This window comes from Bufo bufo, chromosome 11 (genome assembly GCF_905171765.1).
Source record: "Bufo bufo chromosome 11, aBufBuf1.1, whole genome shotgun sequence".
Taxonomy (NCBI): Eukaryota; Metazoa; Chordata; class Amphibia; order Anura; family Bufonidae; genus Bufo; species Bufo bufo.
The window spans coordinates 2,908,974-2,928,636 of NC_053399.1; the positions used below are offsets into that span (position 1 = coordinate 2,908,974).

At 49.6% G+C, this 19,663-nt stretch overlaps 1 protein-coding gene across 3 annotated transcripts in view; it reads left to right on the forward strand.

Moving 5' to 3' along the window:
* Positions 1-19,663, forward strand: part of NRXN3 (neurexin 3) — a 335,275-nt gene that overhangs the window by 242,480 nt on the left and 73,132 nt on the right. The window contains exon 1 of one of the 3 annotated variants that reach the window (XM_040411262.1): positions 16,749-17,007. The exons of the other annotated variants lie outside the window; for them this stretch is intronic. Coding sequence (XP_040267196.1) covers positions 16,845-17,007 — 163 coding nt within the window. The 5' untranslated portion in view covers positions 16,749-16,844. Of the gene's footprint in view, positions 1-16,748; positions 17,008-19,663 lie in introns of those variants that run through there. 3 annotated transcript variants of the gene reach the window in all.

Sequence of the window (19,663 nt, forward strand, 5' to 3'; positions counted from 1 at the left end):
GAGATCGGGCGCCGCTCATCACCTGCCCGATACCATCCCTACAGTGAAGCATGGTGGTGGCAGCATCATGTCTGGAGGAGACCAGGCGCCGCTCATCACCTGCCCAATACCATCCCTACAGTGAAGCATGGTGGTGGCAGCATCATGTCTGGGGGAGACCAGGCGCTGCTTATCACCTGCCCAATACCATCCCTACAGTGAAGCATGGTGGTGGCAGCGTCATGTCTGGAGGAGACCAGGCACCGCTCATCTCCTGCCCAATACCATCCCTACAGTGAAGCATGGTGGTGGCAGTGTCATGTCTGGAGGAGACGAGGCGCCGCTCATCACCTGCCCAACCACCATCCCTACAGTGAAGCATGGTGGTGGCAGCATCATGTCTCGATTAGACCAGGCGCCACTTATCACCTGCCCAATACCATCCCTACAGTGAAGCATGGTGGTGGCAGCATCATGTCTGGGGGAGACCAGGCGCTGCTTATCACCTGCCCAATACCATCCCTACAGTGAAGCATGGTGGTGGCAGCGTCATGTCTGGAGGAGACCAGGCACCGCTCATCTCCTGCCCAATACCATCCCTACAGTGAAGCATGGTGGTGGCAGCATCATGTCTGGAGGAGACGAGGCGCCGCTCATCACCTGCCCAACCACCATCCCTACAGTGAAGCATGGTGGTGGCAGCATCATGTCTCGATTAGACCAGGCGCCACTTATCACCTGCCCAATACCATCCCTACAGTGAGGCATGGTGGTGGCAGCATCATGTCTCGATTAGACCAGGCGCCGCTTATCACCTGCCCAATACCATCCCTACAGTGAGGCATGGTGGTGGCGGCGGCGGCATCATGCAGGGGACACATGGAGACGTGGTGGAGGGAAAGTTGAATGGGGCAAATTACAGAGATATTTTTAATGAGAATATGATCCGGAGCACTCTGGACCTCAGACTGGGCCGAAGGTTCACCTTCCAAAAATACAATGGCCCTAAGCACACAGTTTAGACAGCACAGGAGCAGGTTAGGGTCAGCTCTGTAAATGTCCTTGAGGGGCCACAGCCAGAGCCCTGAACCCAAAGGAACATTTCTGGAGAGACCTGAAAATGTCTGTCCACCAACAGCCCCCATCCAACCTGACAGAGCTGGAGAGGATCTGCAGAGGAGAATGGCAGAAAATCCCCAAATCCAGGGGTGTAAACCTTGTGGTATCATCTCCAAGAAGGCTGGAGTCACTGCCAGAGGGGCTTCAAGTAAGTCCTGAGTCAAGAGACTTTTGTCCAGGGTCCGAAGGCTTACAGTATGTCCCGAGTCAAGGGGCTAAAGACTTATGTCCTGAGTAAGGGGAATGAATATTTATGTCCGTGTGAAAGCGGCTGAAGTCATGTCAATGTGAGATATTGGGTTTTCCTTTTCAGTAAATTAGGGAAGATTTCTCACCTTCTGCTCACACATTCTCATTATGGAGGATTGAGGGCAGAATGATGGGGGAACTGATAGCATAAGGGTGTGAAGACTTTCTCAGTGCTCTGTATCATGTGCAAGTAAAGCTGGGCAAGAGGTTGGACATCCACATCCCTCACGGCTCCATAGTTAAAAGAATGGTTGAGGGAGTTGGTTTTATATGGCGATCGGGGTGGGCAGGGTTGGTCTCCTTTCCCCTGGACTACTTTACTGTATTTTTACCTTCTCTCCCGTCATTGGATATTCCTCGGTAATACTACATTCATTGTTTTTCGTATGCCCTGTGGATTTTGTGTACCGTAGTGTCTTATCGTGGACCGTAGTTCATCAGGATACAGTATTGTTTTATTTGACTTTAATAACTATTTATATAAAGCTAGATATAGATTAGATAGATGTGCAGCTCTTTGCTCTACTTTGTCTGGTCGTGATATATTCCTGTAGTTTTTGGGGTTGTAAGGGGTGCACTCTGGATTTTCATGTGCCCGCCTGTGCATTCTCGCAGTGGTTGGACCTATAACATCGGACACAGAGGATTAATTTCTATGAGTGGGCGCCCAGGACTGGGGAAGGGGCATCCTCTTTATACAGAGATGTAATGAGTTGACCGTTGTGATGGAAGCTGAGAACATCAGCCGCTGTCAGGGCTTTTTCCGCCCCCCAACCCGCGATTGTAATCCTCTCAGCTGCCTCCACACGCTGCAGCCTGCAGGTAAACCCTGATAGGATAGGAGCAATTTAGTCTCCTGTTTGTTACTGATATAAAATGCTCTATAATTATCTGAGCTCTCCCTGCTATCTCTGTGATGAGGCATGCCGGGTGCTGGATGCTGGGGGTGGGGGGTTGCTCCTCTGGAGAACGTGGAGTAGATTTTTTTGATGCTTTCTTGCAGTGGATGAGCATTCTCAACCCTTCTCATTCATTTACAGCCATAATACATCTTTGTAAGATACCATGTTTTAAATCATGTGTCCGGGACAGTGTAAGATACCGGATGTCCCGTCACGTGTCCAGGACTGTGTAAGATACCGGATGTCCCGTCACGTGTCCGGGACTGTGTAAGATACCGGATGTCCCGTCACATGTCCGGGACTGTGTAAGATGCAGGATGTCCCGTCACGTGTCCGGGACTGTGTAAGATACCGGATGTCCTGTCACGTGTGCGGGACTGTGTGAGATGCCGGATGGCCCGTCACGTGTGCGGGACTGTGTGAGATGCAGGATGTCCCGTCACGTGTCCGGGACTGTGTAAGATGCAGGATGTCCCGTCACGTGTCCGGGACTGTGTAAGATGCAGGATGTCCCGTCACGTGTCCGGGACTGTGTAAGATACCGGATGTCCCATCAAGTGTGCGGGACTGTGTAAGATACCGGATGTCCTGTCACGTGTGCGGGACTGTGTGAGATGCCGGATGGCCCGTCACGTGTCCGGGACTGTGTAAGATGCAGGATGTCCCGTCACGTGTCCGGGACTGTGTAAGATACCGGATGTCCCGTCACTTGTCCGGGACTGTGTAAGATACCGGATGTCCCGTCACATGTCCGGGACTGTGTAAGATGCAGGATGTCCCGTCACGTGTCCGGGACTGTGTAAGATACCGGATGTCCCGTCACGTGTCCGGGACTGTGTAAGATACCGGATGTCCCGTCACGTGTCCGGGACTGTGTAAGATGCCGGATGTCCCGTCACGTGTCCGGGACTGTGTAAGATACCGGATGTCCCGTCACATGTCCGGGACTGTGTAAGATACCGGATGTCCCGTCACGTGTCCGGGACTGTGTAAGATGCAGGATGTCCCGTCACGTGTCCGGGACTGTGTAAGATGCAGGATGTCCCGTCACGTGTCCGGGACTGTGTAAGATACCGGATGTCCCGTCACGTGTCCGGGACTGTGTAAGATGCAGGATGTCCCGTCACGTGTCCGGGACTGTGTAAGATGCCGGATGTCCCGTCACGTGTCCGGGACTGTGTAAGATGCCGGATGGCCCGTCACGTGTCCGGGACTGTGTAAGATGCCGGATGGCCCGTCACGTGTCCGGGACTGTGTAAGATGCAGGATGTTCAGTCACATGTCTGGGACGGGGTAAGATCCTAGGTGACCCATCACAATTCTTATTCTCATGTTCGGGTGTGGGAGGGAAACACCACACCGAACATAGGAGGGATATGGTTCCGGGAATAAGGCCTGAAAACTAGGGAAAGGAGATGGACACCTCCTAGTAAAACCCTAATCAGAGTCCTGACTAACTACCAGCATGGACAGACCCCAGAGGTAGGTGAGTTCATACACAGGAATACCTAATGTCCTAACTCACCCTATAGGACCCTGGTACTAATGTCAGGACTGAGACAACCTGTTCCTCCAAAAGGAAGGACGGACAGGAGTCTCCCTCAGGCCTTAATACAAATGACAGGGAAATGCAACACACAGAATAACCCAAACAAAATAGAAAATGTGAAGAAAACACTTAACTTCCAGTGGCTATGGCCGCACCAGGAGCTCAGCCGAGATCCACAGAAGCTATAAACCGCACAGCATCGTGGGAGAGACCACAATAGAAAAGGTTAAATGACCATAATAGCCACAGGAAAGACGGTGCGGCAAGCACCAGAAACCACACAGACGTCATTTGATCCAAACAGAAAACCTGTCAGACCAAACCACATTTTGCCAGTCTCACCGATCTCCTGCCACCTGTCGTGGGAACGTCTGTCACAGTACCCCCCTTCTACGGGTGGCCTCCGGGCACCCAAGACCAACCTTTTCTGGATGAGACCTGTGAAAGGCTTTCACCAAACGACTGGCATTCACATCAGATGCCGGTACCCACATCCTCTCCTCTGGTCCATAACCCTTCCAATGAACAAGATACTGAGAAGATCTACGGAGAACTCGAGAGTCAATAATCTTGGTGATCTGGAATTCCAAACTGCCATCCACCATGACAGGAGCGGGTGGCAAGGGGGACGACTCCAACGGTTCAACATATCTCTTCAACAAAGACTTGTGAAACACATTATGAATTTTCAGAGCCTGAGGAAGTTCAAGACGAAAATCTACAGGATTAATAATTGCAGTGATCGTATATAGACCATTAAACCTTGGACCCAACAACGTATTATTTCTTGTGCACAGCCACACAGAATCACCCACACTTAGTTCCGGACCATTCATACGTTTCCCGTCAGCCACACGTTTATACTTGTTGTCCAAAATGATCAAGTTATTTTGAATTTTCCGCCATATAGAAGACAATGATGCCGAAAAAGTTCCTCCTCGGGAATACCGGAAGTATCCGAACCAGAGAATGTGCCAAATTGCAGGTGAAACCCATATGCCCCCAAAAATTGCGACTTACCAGTGGACTCCTGTCTATGATGTTTATGGCAAACTCTGCCAAAATGACCACTCCTCCTGGTTCTCAGAGACAAAACATCTCAAGTCTCCAGATTCTGATTAGCCCGCTCCGTCTGTCCATTCATCTGCGGATGAAAAGCAGAAGAAAGGACAGTTGTACCTCCAGCTGAGTACAGAACGCCTTCCAGAATCTGGAAACAAACTGAGTCCCACCATCCGATACCACGTCAAGGGTAATATCATGAAGTTTTAAAATGCTGTCAACAAACACTTGCCTAAGTCTTTTAGCATTAGGTAGGCCCGGCAATGCTATAAAGTGTACCATTTTACTAAAACGATAAACTACCACCAGAATAACTGTCTTTCCAGACGAATTAGGCAGATCAGTGATAATATCCATGGATAAGCGAGTCCATGGTCTGGACGGGCAATGGAAGTAGATTCAGAAGGTTGAGTATGTGTCAATTTAGCGCATACACAGATACTACAGGCTGACACATAGTCCTCAACACACTTATGCAACCCTGCCCACCAGAATCTACGAGAGATGAGGTCGGCAGTGGATCTACTCCCAGGGTGTCCCCTAAGAACTGTACAGTGATGTTCCTCAAACAACTTATAACGCAATTCTGATTGAACAAACAATTCCCCAGAGGGCAAGACTCTGGTGCATCTCCCTGGGCCTCTAACACCTTCACCTCTAGGTCAGGGTATAGAGCGGATATCACCAACCCCTCAGACGGTATCGGACTCAGATTTTCAAAATCACCACCTCCAGGAAAACTACGTGACAAGGCATCTGTCTTGATGTTCTTAACCCCAGGACGATAAGTGACAATGAAATTGAATCTGGCGAAAAACAAAGACCATCTGGCCTGCCTCGGGTTCAGTCGTTTAGCCGACTCCAGGTAAGCCAGATTTTTGTGATCTGTGAACACCTTGATCGGATGAATCGTCCCTACCAACCAATGACGCCACTCCGCAAAAGCCAACTTAATAGCCAGCAACTCTGTTGCCACATCCTAATTTCTCTCTGAGGCAGAGAGTTTTTTAGGGAAAAATGCACATGGGCGTCATTTACCAGGTGATGGGCCCTACAATAAGACTGCTCCTACCCCCACCTCGGACGCGTCAACTTCCACAATGAAGGTTGTGATATATCCGGCTGCACCAATATAGGGGCAGAAGCAAAGCACTCCTTGATCGCAGAAAAGGATCGCAACGCCGAATCAGACCACACTGAGACATCTGTCCCTTTCTTAATCATGTCAGTTAAGGGTCTCACCACTGTCAAATGGTTCTGAATACATTTTTTCGGTAATAGTTGGTGAACCCCAAAAACCAAGAGCCTTCATATTTTCGGGTCGATCCCAGTCCAATACAGCACGGACTTTCTCAGGATCCATTCGAAAACCTGAAGATGACAGCAGATAGCCCAAGAATTGCACCTCGTGTACAGCAAAAGCCACACTTCTCTAATTTTGCGTACAATTTATTATCTCTTAGGATCTGTGTAACACCTGTCTAATGGGATCCTGATGAGTCTTCACGTCTGGAGAATAAATTAGTAAGTCATCCAAATGCACTACTACAAACCTCCCCACCAGGTGATGAAAAATGTTGTTCACAAAATGCATGAAAACCGCAGGAGCATTGGTCAACCGGAAAGGCATAACCAGGTTCTTAAAGTGCCCCTCTGGGGTATTAAAAGCCGTCTTCCATTCATCCCCTTCCTTGATCCTAATCAGATTATATGCCCCCTAAGGTACAACTTGGAGAACATCTTGGCATCAACAATCTGGTTACACAAATCAGGAATCAAAGGAAGATCACGGACAGTAATCCGATTGAGCTCACGGAAATCCAGACATGGCCGAAGACCTCCGTCCTATTATTTTTTTTAACAAAGAAAAACCCTGCTGCCACTGGAGAATTGTAAGGTCTAATGTGTCCTTTAGCCAAACTCTTGGTAATATACTCTCTCATGGCCGTTCTCTCAGGTCCAGAAAGGTTATACAACCTAGATTTGGGCAATTTAGCTCCGGGAGTAAGGTTGCTAGGACAATCATTCCTTTGATGCGGAAGTAAATCCTGGCATCCACTTTCAGAAAATACATCGGCAAAATCTGATATAAAAGAGGGTAATGTCTTAGTAGTGAAAACAGAAAAAGATTTATTCAGACAATTGTCCATGCAATAATCACCCCAATCCAGAATCTGTCTCGCTTGCCAGTCAATGGTTGGATTATGCTTGCTTAACCACGGTAAACCCAGAACCACCGGAGCAGGGAGACCCTCCAACACAAGACACGAGATAAATTCTTGATGAAAGTCACCCACTCTTAATAGGATATCATGCACTTCTGATTTAGAGGTTCAGAATCAATAGCAAAAATGGAAATGTTTTAATCTAATGCACTTGGAGACAACCCGTGCAGTTGGACAAACCGAGCATCAATCAGGTTCACCCCTGCCCCACTGTCGATAAACACCTCAATCCCCACAGTCGTGGACTCTAGCGCCACCTCGGCATTTAGGAGAAATCGGGAACTACCAGTCAAAGACAAATGCACGTTTTCTGACTCCCCTCCAAGAGTCAGATGGGAATTAGTCATCCCCCTTTTTTCTTTTTTACGCTGAATTCACAAACATACATTGATAAAATGTCCCTTTTGTCCGCAGAAAAAAAACACACTCCCTTCCTACGACTAATACGCTTAAAAGCAGATCCAGGAGCAGCTCCACCTAATTGCATGGGTTTGTCCCCAGACATAAACCCAGGAGTATCTGCACCCAAAGTGTCAGACGATACATTAAGTGATAGTACGTCCTGAGAGTGGGGGCCCATAGATCTCTCTCTCAGGGGTCTATCAATGGTTCTAGCCAGGGCCGTCTTTGCCGCAGGGCAAAAGGGGCAGCTGCCCCGGGCCCAGTTGCTCATGGGGGCCCTGGCCCAACTCGCGACTCTGACTCTATGTATATCTAATATGCAGCAGCGCAGCACAGACAGTCTACTCTTCACAGACTAGACAACTTGAACTTACAGCGAAGGCGAAGCACTTCGGCCCCCCGCCCCCATCACTCACGTGGTAAAAGGGGGTGTGTCTTGTGTGAGTCACCGCAGCCTGGTGAAGCGCCACGGCGGAGCAGGCATCAGAAGGGACTAAGTCCCCGCCTCCGGTCTGGAGGCTAAAGGGATTGGGTGGCGGTGGTGAGTGAGTCACAGCCTCACGTGACTGACGTGACCACTTACCAGACCAGTCTCAAGTCACTGACCTGCTGACCTGACCTACCTAATAATAGTACAGTCAGGCAGCCAGCCAGAGTCGACCTGCCACTGCCGCGCCAGGAGGGGAGGACAGGACTGAGGAGGAGGTAAGCAAAAAGCAGTGGCACGCTGCGCATAGGCATATATATATTGACTTCAGGGGCGTAACTATCAGGGAAGCAGCAGGGGCCCCGAGCTTAGAAGGGGCCCGGGAGCAGTAGCAGGGGTGTCAGCAGGGCAGGGTTGCATGTACTATGATGTAAACTTCAGGCAGCGTATAGTGGAGGGCCGCACTGAAGATAACAGCAGCTCTTGTCAGCAGCAGCTTATGCTGCTACCTTAAAAAAAATCTCCCTGGAGCTTCCTTAAGAACCCCCCCCAGTTTGCTCCTCTTCATTTACTGTTATATTACGGCAGGGCAGTAGTAGTGCTCTTTGCTCTGCTATCAGTGTCTAGTCGGGACAGAGTGGGGGGGGGCTGCACTGCTCTCTGAGGAGGAGACACCAGCCATGTGCTGGGGGGGGGTTAGAAACTCTTCTGGATCCTCCACAGCCTGACAAATCCATCTAGCCTGCATACAAGGCAAGTGTATGGATGTGATTATCTATCTCCTATATATCTATTATACTGTATATATATGTAACAGAACCTAGTTATCTCACCAGTGGAGGCATTTGGTGGAAATTTCAATGCATAAAATGCATATGTGAAATGAGAAACAGGCCTAAGACTATATAATGAATGCCTGTGTATATCTATACATTCAGCCCCATACTGAGGATGCATAGGGGAAATACACTGCCCAGTGGATGCTATTCCTGTACTTGCTTGAAATTGGTTATGCTATTTTTTTTCTGTGTATTCCAGTAAGCAAGAGTTCACATCTCCATTTCATTTTCGGTTCTTCTGATCCGTCAGAAAAACAGAAAAAAAGGATCCTGTAAACAAATGGATCCTGTTGCATCCATTATGCACATTTGGCATCCGTTTGAGCCATTTCTACCTGAGATCCGTTTTTTGGGACAGAAAGAAAACTCCTGTACGCAGTACTTTTTTCCGTCTGATAGAACAGATCTCAGAAATGGCTCAAACGGATGCCAAATGTGCATAACGGAAGAAACAGGATCAATTTGTTTACAGGATCCTTTTTTTTAATTTTTTATTACAAGATACATCCATTTTTTTTTTTTTCCCGTTCTTCTGACACATCAGAAGAACGGAAAATGAAACGGAAATGTAAACTCTCCCTAATTATATTTATCGGCATTGTATAGTGTGTATAGCTGTAATATTGTGAAAGGCAGGAGCGTACCTATAGTGGAAGCAGCAGGGGACGCAGCTACTGCGGGGCCCACCTGAGATGAGGACTAAATTGTAAAAGGGCCCCCACAATAGTATTATATACAGTGACATGATATGCAGTATATGTGTGGGAAACGGACGAAGTCGCAGCAGGGCCTGGTCTGAGTGAGTGATTTTGACTAGCTGCAGGACTGGGGCCCATGAAGGGGGGGGGCCCATTCAATAATTTGGTGTGGGGCCCAGTCAGTTCTAGTTACACCACTGATTGACTTTATTTTATATTAGAAGAAACCGGTCAGGTCACCAGATCCGACCATTCATAAATTTGTGGGGGATTATTATAGAGAGCCCCAGACGACAAGGGCAGGGGTTGGGTTCTTCTCTCTGTCTGACTCTGCTGCTGAACTGTGGCCTGGGGCCACCACTTGCCACATTTACTAATCTTTGCTCAGGGGGGGCCCTCATGGTGTGGACTGGACTGGTCATTTTCACTAAGGAATAGTTTAACCATTTATGTGCAAAAGAGAAAATAAGAAGTCAGCTCCAATCAGATATCTGCACATAGACCAAGAGTCTGGGTCTATGCAGATATCTGATTGGAGCCGACTTAGTGACCTCTTTTGAACATAAACGGTTAAACGATATTCCTTAGAAAAAATGACAAGTCCACACCATGAGGGCCCCCCTGAGCAAAGGGTGACACCAGCCATAGCAACGCCACTGCCTCTATCTGTAAGTGGCTGGAGGGCACGGCAGGCAGTGGACCTGTGAACTGTCTGAACGGCTGTACAGTCAGTAGTGGCATGTGACACATGTGGCAATAATAATGTGTCTGCTGGCCTGGTAAAGACCTGTGTCATGTCATGTGTGATGTGCATCCCAATTATGCCATACATACGTGTACAGATACTGGTCCTGTACTCCTGTGAGGCTGCAAGGCCGGGGTGTGGACCACTCCTGAGACTGCATGTGCTTAGGCCTCATGCACACGGCCGTTGTTTAGGTCCGCATTCGTTGCTCCGTTCCCTGGCCCCGCCAAAAAAATAGAACATGTCCTATTCTTGTCCGTTTTGCGGACAAGAATAGGCATGTCTACAATGGGATGCCCGTTCCGTTACGCAAATTGTGGAAGGCACACGTGCGGCTTATGTTTTTTGCGGACCTTCAAAAAACGGCACAGTCGTGTGCATGAGGCCTTACAGTCCCTAAATAAATAATACTGCAGTGATTAGCAACCATACACTACTGCTGCTCAATGTGCACATATAATATGTTGTGGTGGAGGGCGTGATTGAATGCTAGGGTGTGGGAAGGCGGGATCCAGGGGCCCAAGGAAATCCTTGCCCAGGGTCCAATCAATATTAAAGACGGCCCTGGTTCTAGCCAGAGACATAGTGGCTTCCAGAGACTCAGGATTCTCATGAAAGGCCAAAGCGTCCTTCAGCCTCTGATAATCCCTGACAGAACTGACTACGGAGAGCCGGATGGTTCCACTCAGTATCCGTAGCCCTCCTCCTAAACTCAGATCAATAGATCTTAGCACAATGCTCTCCCTGATGAAGGCCAATTAGCTTGGTCTCGGCCAGGGAGGTCCGATCCGGGTCATCATTGATGAGACCCAGAGCTTTGAAAAATTAATCCACCGACCGGAGAGACTGCGATCCAGTCTGCAGAGAAAAAGCCCATGACTGAGCATCCCCTTTAAGCAACAAAATAACCACACCGACTCTCTGAATCTCATTCCTAGATGAGTGTGGACGTAGCCTAAAACACAATTTGCACGCCTCCCTGAACAAAATGTAATTATCATTTACCCCAGAGAATCTGTCCAGGAGGGAAACTTTAGGTTCGAAACAGGCCTGGTAACCACCATTAGGACCTACAGCCTATGGTCTCTGGATCTGCAAGACTGTCGAGTGGAGGTCAGCTACCTCCAAAGATGGCGCCTGCAGCTGTCCGGCCAGTGCCGCAATAGGATCCATGGCTGTACTGAAGCAAGCAAAAAGAAATTCCGGTTTTGACGGTTTATAATGTCACGTTCGGGTGTGAGAGGGAAACACCACACCGAGGGAATAAGGCCTGGAAACTAGGGAAAGGAGATGGACATTAGTAAAACCCTAATCAAAGTCCTGACTAACTACCAGCATGGACAGACCCCAGAGGTAGGTGAGTTCATACACCGGAATACCTAAAGTCCTAACTCACCCTATAGGACCCTGGTACTAATGTCAGGACTGAGACAACCTGTTCCTCCAAAAGGAAGGACGGACAGGAGTCTCCCTCAGGCCTTAATACAAATGACAGGGAAATGCAACACACAGAATAACCCAAACAAAATAGAAAATGTGAAGAAAACACTTAACTTCCAGTGGCTATGGCCGCACCAGGAGCTCAGCCGAGATCCACAGAAGCTATAAACCGCACAGCATCGTGGGAGAGACCACAATAGAAAAGGTTAAATGACCCCAATAACCACAGGAAAGACGGTGCGGCAAGCACCAGAAACCACACAGACGTCATCTGATCCAAGTAAACCATAGTAAGAGAAATACCACTGCACACTCAGGGTTAACATGTAAGTAAAATTCCTTTATTGTGACATATCCTCTAGTAAATACATAGGTTTAGGAAGAATATCAATTTCTGTGACTCCAAATCTTGACGTTTCGGTCAAATCAAACCTTGGTCACATAAGTCACTAATGAGAAAGGGAACAAAAATCCATTAGTAAGGAACAAATAATGATATTGCATAATAGGCTAGCAAAATGGTAGAATGGAGACTGATCTGTAACAACGAGTGAGCGATAAGGGTGAAAGCCTAAATGGATGTATAAATGTGGCCTTAGAGATGAGAACTACAGTGTGAAGCCTGGGCTGTAAGAGGCTAGTAATGTAGTGGTCTACAATGCAGAGAAGATATTGGGGAGGGAAACAATGGGTGTCTAGAAATAAATGAAATGGGCCAAGATTCAAGCACCATAGAGGTAATATAATAGCAAAAAGAGTATTGTCGATGGGAGACAGGATGCTGTCCTGTGGGACGTGGCAGTAAATTTGGGGACACCCCAGTGCTGGCAGGAAAAGCTTACCAGGAAAATCAGGAGAGAGTATGGAGGACCCCCATGGTACAGCATGGACGCGCTGCGGGGGAGGCTGTAGGCAAGTGTGGGGAGAAGACGCCGGGCGTGGAGCGGGAAGTATCGCGAGACTACGGCCGCATAGTATGATGGGTGAAGCGCAAGATGAAACAGAGTCTCGGTGAGGGCAGTGCGGCCATATTGGATGTGGGAGAAGGGAGGAGAATAGAAGAGTGGAAGAAAAGGGAAAAGTTGTGAAAGTGAGTGTAGAATAGTGATGGTGTGAACAATAGAGGTGTATGAGTGACAGAGGGAAGAGAATAATACTGGATGTCTGTGGTCATATGTGTGCAGAAAATGATGAGGAACGGGAAAGGAAGTTGGAAAATGTGTGTGAAGGAGAGTGGATTATGTGTGTATATGGGATGAAAGAGAAGGAGAGCAGAAGAAAGGCAAAAAAGGGAAGGAAGAAAAGAGGAAAAATTTGATCCAAACAGAAAACCTGTCCGATTAAACCACGTGTTGGCAGTCTCACCGATCTCCTGCCACCTGTCGTGGGAATGTCTGTATAGTCCGACTCGGCCAAACAGGTTGAAGTTCTCACCTTCTCCTACGTCCTAACCAGCAGCACAACTGGGTATTTCTGCCCCTGTGTACTAGTAGGACAGATGGAATTTTTGATTTAATCAGATTACTAATTAATTAGAGCCCCTCCTACCCTGTGTTTTGGGCAGATGGTTGACTTGTGGATTTATTACTTAAATTCCAGAAGTAACAATGGCTGCCGATAGACTGACTTTGTTCAGGACTCGGACCTGCCTCATTCTGTTAAAGCCCCTTTTACAGCAGTGTTCACCTTTGGGGCTGCTGAAGTCTGATCCTGCTGGATCCGATTTGTACCAGTAATATGGAGCTTGCACTGTATGTGCAACTCTGTGGCTGTCTGAGTCCCACCACATGAGGGTCCTCCGTGTGGGGATACTTCTTGTTAATTCCCCATTATTGTGCTGCTGGATAGGACGTGAAGGAATCATTGATTTTTTTTTTATGTTAATCTGTTTTCCCTTAGTCCTAACAGAAGCACAAGCTTCACATTGGGGGGCACGCTATGTTTCCTGATATAGGCTCAGGGGTCTCTAATTAGAATTTGATTAAATTAAAAATTCCATCTATCCTACTAGTACACAGGATGTGCTTTTACTGTACTGTTGGTACGACTAAGGCTACTTTCACACTTGCGTTAGGAGCGGATCCGTCTGGTGTCTGCACAGACGGAACCGCTCCTATAATGCAAACGCTTGCATCCGTTCAGAACGGATCCGTTTGCATAACCATGAACATGATAATGCAAACGGATCCGTTTTGACTTTACATTGAAAGTCAATGGGGGACAGATCCGTTTGAAAATTGAGCCATACTGTGTCATCTTCAAACGGATCCGTCCCCATTGACTTACATTGTAAGTCTGGACGGATCCGATTACCTCCGCACGGCCAGGCGGACACCCGAACGCTGCAAGCTGCGTTCAGGGGTCCGCCTGCTGAGCGGAGCGGAGGACAAACGCTGCCAGACTGATGCATCCACTCAGAATGCATTAGGACTGGACGGATCCGTTCGGGGCCGCTTGTGAGAGCCTTCAAACGGAGCTCACAAGCGGAGCCCCGAACGCTAGTGTGAAAGTAGCCTAAGGGAAAACAGATTCGCCTCAGAAATCAACAAATCCAAATGATGGACTAAATGAGGTCTACTTGTATCTTAATGAGTGCTCACCCTCAATCAATGGCTTAAGAGGACATTTTGCGTGATTCTCCCCATTTGTGTGTCCAGTAGTCTGGAACATCTGCTCGTCTAGCAACTCACTGGAGGGTTCTGGGATATTAGATGCTGAGAGTCCTTGTTGTGGAGTCTCTGACTTTCTCAGTGGCACCCATACAGTGGGTCAGCTGCCTGGCAGAATCTTCAACCCGGTGAGATTTCCAGGGTAACAGACAGGCACTTCTTGGCCTCAGTGCCAGTATGAAGCCTGCCACGTAGTTTAGTATTTTTTGTGCTGTAATTAAACTGAACTGCCTTTTCTGCAGCCGCCTGGCACAGCCTGCAGCAGCGGTGCCAGCACTCAAGGGGAAGCGGTGGCTCTTTAATTCCTGGGCTGGGGCGGGGAACTGGCCCTCTCTCCCCTGGAATAAAAGAGCGGGGACGGGGACACATAATTTAGATATTTTTTTTTTCCCAAAGAAAAGATGAGGTTATTGTATTTATGGGGCCATCTTGTTTTATGAGCAGCTCGATGGGTCGTTATGAACGCGAAGGTTGGAATTTACTGGAGATAATTAACACTGATGTTGTGGAGCGTGCAGAGCGCTGGACGCCGTTCCACTCACTCCCCTTACCACGTGCCCCCAATGTTGGGGGGGGGGAGGGGGTTATTCTCCACTGGCTGGGGTGCAGGCTGCTCTGGCACCGTGTGACGAGCCCCCATGGAAGTGAACTCCGTGGACGTCCAGATGTCTGATCCTCCCATCTGATGCCTATACCACTATCTCTGCATCGATATCCCCCCCCCCCCCCCGTATAGCTCTATTTCCTCCTGTATATCTCTGCTCTCTCCTGTATCCCCCCAATATATCTCTGCTCTCTCCTGTAAATATATATATATCTCCCCCCAATATATCTCTGCTCTCTCCTGTATCCCCCCAATATATCTCTGCTCTCCTGTAAATATATATATATCTCCCCCCCAATATATCTCTGCTCTCTCCTGTATCCCCCCAATATATCTCTGCTCTCTCCTGTAAATATATATATCTCCCCCAATATATCTCTGCTCTCTCCTGTATCCCCCCAATATATCTCTGCTCTCTCCTGTAAATATATATATCTCCCCCAATATATCTCTGCTCTCTCCTGTATCCCCCCAATATATCTCTGCTCTCTCCTGTAAATATATATATATCTCCCCCCCAATATATCTCTGCTCTCTCCTGTATCCCCCCAATATATCTCTGCTCTCTCCTGTATCCCCCCAATATATCTCTGCTCTCTCCTGTAAATATATATATATATCTCCCCCCCAATATATCTCTGCTCTCTCCTGTATCCCCCCAATATATCTCTGCTCTCTCCTGTATCCCCCCAATATATCTCTGCTCTCTCCTGTATCCCCCCAATATATCTCTGCTCTCTCCTGTATCCCCCCAATATATCTCTGCTCTCTCCTGTAAATATATATATATCTCCCCCCCAATATATCTCTGCTCTCTCCTGTATCCCCCCAATATATCTCTGCTCTCTCCTGTATCCCCCCAATATATCTCTGCTCTCTCCTGTAAATATATATATATATCTCCCCCCCAATATATCTCTGCTCTCTCCTGTATCCCCCCAATATATCTCTGCTCTCTCCTGTATCCCCCCAATATATCTCTGCTCTCTCCTGTATCCCCCCAATATATCTCTGCTCTCTCCTGTAAATATATATATATATATCTCCCCCATTATATCTCTGCTCTCTCCTGTGTGTGTATATATATATATCTCCCCCCATTATATCTCTGCTCTCTCCTCTGTGTGTATATATATATATCCTCCCTCTCTCCTGTATGTATATATATATCTCCCCCCCCAATATATCTCTGCTCTCTCCTGTATCCCCCAATATATCTCTGCTCTCTCCTGTATCCCCCAATATATCTCTGCTCTCTCCTGTAAATATATATATCTCCCCCCATTATATCTCTGCTCTCTCCTGTGTATATATATCCCCCCCAATATATCTCTGCTCTCTCCTGTGTGTGTATATATATATATCTCCCCCCCAATATATCTCTGCTCTCTCCTGTGTATATATATATCCCCCAATATATCTCTGCTCTCTCCTGTGTGTGTATATATATATATATATCTCCCCCAATATATCTCTGCTCTCTCCTGTGTATATATATCCCCCCCATTATATCCCTGCTCTCTTCTGTATGTATATATATATATATCTCCCCCCTATAGATTTCTATACCCCCTTTAGCCCATATGTGCCCCCCCATAGCTCTGTTCTCCCATATCCCCCCCCCCCCCCCCCCCATAGCGCTATGGTCCACTCCTCACCTTTCAGCACGATCCTGCCCCCACTTACAGCTTGGACAGGAGCGGGTTTTTGCGGCGCGTGGTTTCGTTGTTGATTGGCTGGTAGTCGCGCTGCTATTTGCATACCACGCCCAGCGGGCAGTCTGAGTTTCTGAGCTCACCTGAGCGGCGCAGTCCGATCCAGCACCTGGCGGGAGCGGGAGTCACCGGGGCCATGGAGCCGAGTGCGGGCGAGACGAGAAGCAGCTGCCGGGAGCTGGGACCATGAGCCCCGGGCGCCCGGCACTGCGCTGAGACGATGCGCCCGGGTTGTGCGCCGGCTGCGCCCTGGCTCTGCTGGCTGCTGTGGAGCTGTGCGCTGAGCACCTCTGCCCGGACCTTCCACGGAGGAAGAGCGCACCGTCATCACCCGGAGCCCGTCTCCATCTACCGGACACCGAGCGCCCTGCGCGGAGGACACGGTGCGTGCTGCATGAAGAGAGGAGGGGGGTGCTGAGGATGCACAGGTGACCGGGGAGGAGGGGGGGATGCTGAGGATGCACAGGTGACCGGGGAGGAGGGGGGGATGCTGAGGATGCACAGGTGACCGGGGAGGAGGGGGGTGCTGAGGATGCACAGGTGACCGGGGGAGGAGGGGGGATGCTGAGGATGCACGGGTGACCGGGGAGGAGGGGGGATGCTGAGGATGCACAGGTGACCGTGGAGGAGGGGGGGATGCACAGGTGACCGGGGAGGAGGGGGGGGATGCACAGGTGACCGGGGAGAAGGATGCTGAGGATACACAGGTGACCGGGGGAGGAGGGGGGATGCTGAGGATGCACAGGTGACCGTGGAGGAGGGGGGATGCTGAGGATGCACAGGTGACCGTGGAGGAGGGGGATGCTGAGGATGCACAGGTGACCGGGGAGGAGGGGGGGATGCTGAGGATGCACAGGTGACCGGGGAGAAGGATGCTGAGGATACACAGGTGACCGTGAAGGAGGGGGGGGGGGGGATGCTGAGGATACACAGGTGACCGTGAAGGAGGGGGGGGGGGGGATGCTGAGGATGCACAGGTGACCGGGGAGGAGGATGCTGAGGATGCAAAATTTCCTGGGGGGGGATGATGTAGTAGGGTACTGTAGATAGATGTCTAGAATGTATAGCAGTTGGGGCATTTAGTAGGTGTGTAGGTCTGCTTCACACCCTGTATATTGGAGGTGGGGGGGGGGGGGGGGGTGTTACAGCCTTGGTGTCAGATTTGGAACCATAGCTGGGGATGTTGCTCCAGGAAGGTGTTGGGGTGCTCGCGCTCATGTAAGATTCTCTCTTCGCTAATTGCCACATACTACTGATTGAGGGGGACATACCTGGGTTATCTGCTCAGTACTAATCAGTTTGTACCCCCTTTCCTGTTTTGGGATATTTGGCAGTACTCTGGGCTTACTGGCCGGACCCCAGCGCTGCTGCACCCGCAGTCAGGTGGAGAGGTCTCTGGGTGTCTTAGGATTTGTTCTTGGCTCTTTTTGAGGCACACAAAGTATCACTCCTATTATCCCTGTCCTGCATCATACATAATGTAATACATCTGTACTGGGGCCATGACATGTCTCTGGGTGTGGGTCAGCACTGGTTCTGTAGTCCTGACACATTGCGCCAGATTCCCTGCTGCGTCTGCTCTACACATCCCGGGGAGCTTCCTCCTCCTCATCTCCTGAGTCTATGAATATAAATGAGCACAGCCTCCGCTCGTAGCACCCTGAGCCCAGGACACGAGGCGGAGAGTGGCCACCCGTGTGGTCCTGCACACTCAGTAAAGCCTCATTCACACGTCAGTAATTGTGAGCCAAAACCAGTAGTGGCGTCTACTGAAAGATCAAGTGTGTGTACGTGCACCTATTTGATTTCCCCTGTTCTGTGTTTTTGACCCACACCTGGTTTTGGCTCACAATAACTGATGGAAATAACTGATCACATAGCTGAAGTGTGAACCCAGCCTAATAGATATCTGCAGCTGTGCGCTCCACGTAATCTCGCCCATATCCTCCCTCCACAGGCTGTCTCCCCCCCCCCCCTCCAGATCTGCCCAGCGCTCTCTGTTCACCCTGCTTCCCTCTTGTGTGCGCTCACTTGCCTGTACAGCGCTTCCTGTACCCTCTTCTGCTCTTCTCCTACATGTTGGCACAGCGCTTTCGCTTCACTCCGTTTTCCCTCTTCTGCGTGCTCTTGTCCACACAGCACTCTCTTCCCCCTTCCGTGCTCACTCACCTGCACATTGTTCCCCCTCCTTTTATTTTGACTTGCACAGCGCTCCCTGTCCGCTCTTTTCCCTCTTCTGCGCTCTCTCTCGCTCCCTGTCCGCTCTTTTCCCTCTTCTGCGCTCTCTCTCTCGCTCGCTCCCTGTCCGCTCTTTTCCCTCTTCTGCGCTCTCTCTCTCGCTCGCTCCCTGTCCGCTCTTTTCCCTCTTCTGCGCTCTCTCTCTCGCTCCCTGTCCGCTCTTTTCCCTCTTCTGTGCCCTCTCTCGCTCCCTGTCCGCTCTTTTCCCTCTTCTGTGCCCTCTCTCTCGCTCCCTGTCCGCTCTTTTCCCTCTTCTGTGCCCTCTCTCTCGCTCCCTGTCCGCTCTTTTCCCTCTTCTGTGCCCTCTCTCTCGCTCCCTGTCCGCTCTTTTCCCTCTTCTGTGCCCTCTCTCTCGCTCCCTGTCCGCTCTTTTCCCTCTTCTGTGCCCTCTCTCTCGCTCCCTGTCCGCTCTTTTCCCTCTTCTGTGCCCTCTCTCTCGCTCCCTGTCCGCTCTTTTCCCTCTTCTGTGCCCTCTCTCTCGCTCCCTGTCCGCTCTTTTCCCTCTTCTGTGCCCTCTCTCTCGCTCCCTGTCCGCTCTTTTCCCTCTTCTGTGCCCTCTCTCTCGCTCCCTGTCCGCTCTTTTCCCTCTTCTGTGCCCTCTCTCTCGCTCCCTGTCCGCTCTTTTCCCTCTTCTGTGCCCTCTCTCTCGCTCCCTGTCCGCTCTTTTCCCTCTTCGGCGCTCTCTCGCTTTATCATGCATTTAGTGTGTAATCTTCAGCCTCTGTCGCTATCTGTAGAATGTCCCTGGCGGAGCAGGTGAAAGGGTTAACGTGCTGCGGGCAGTAGCGCCCCCGTCAGTTG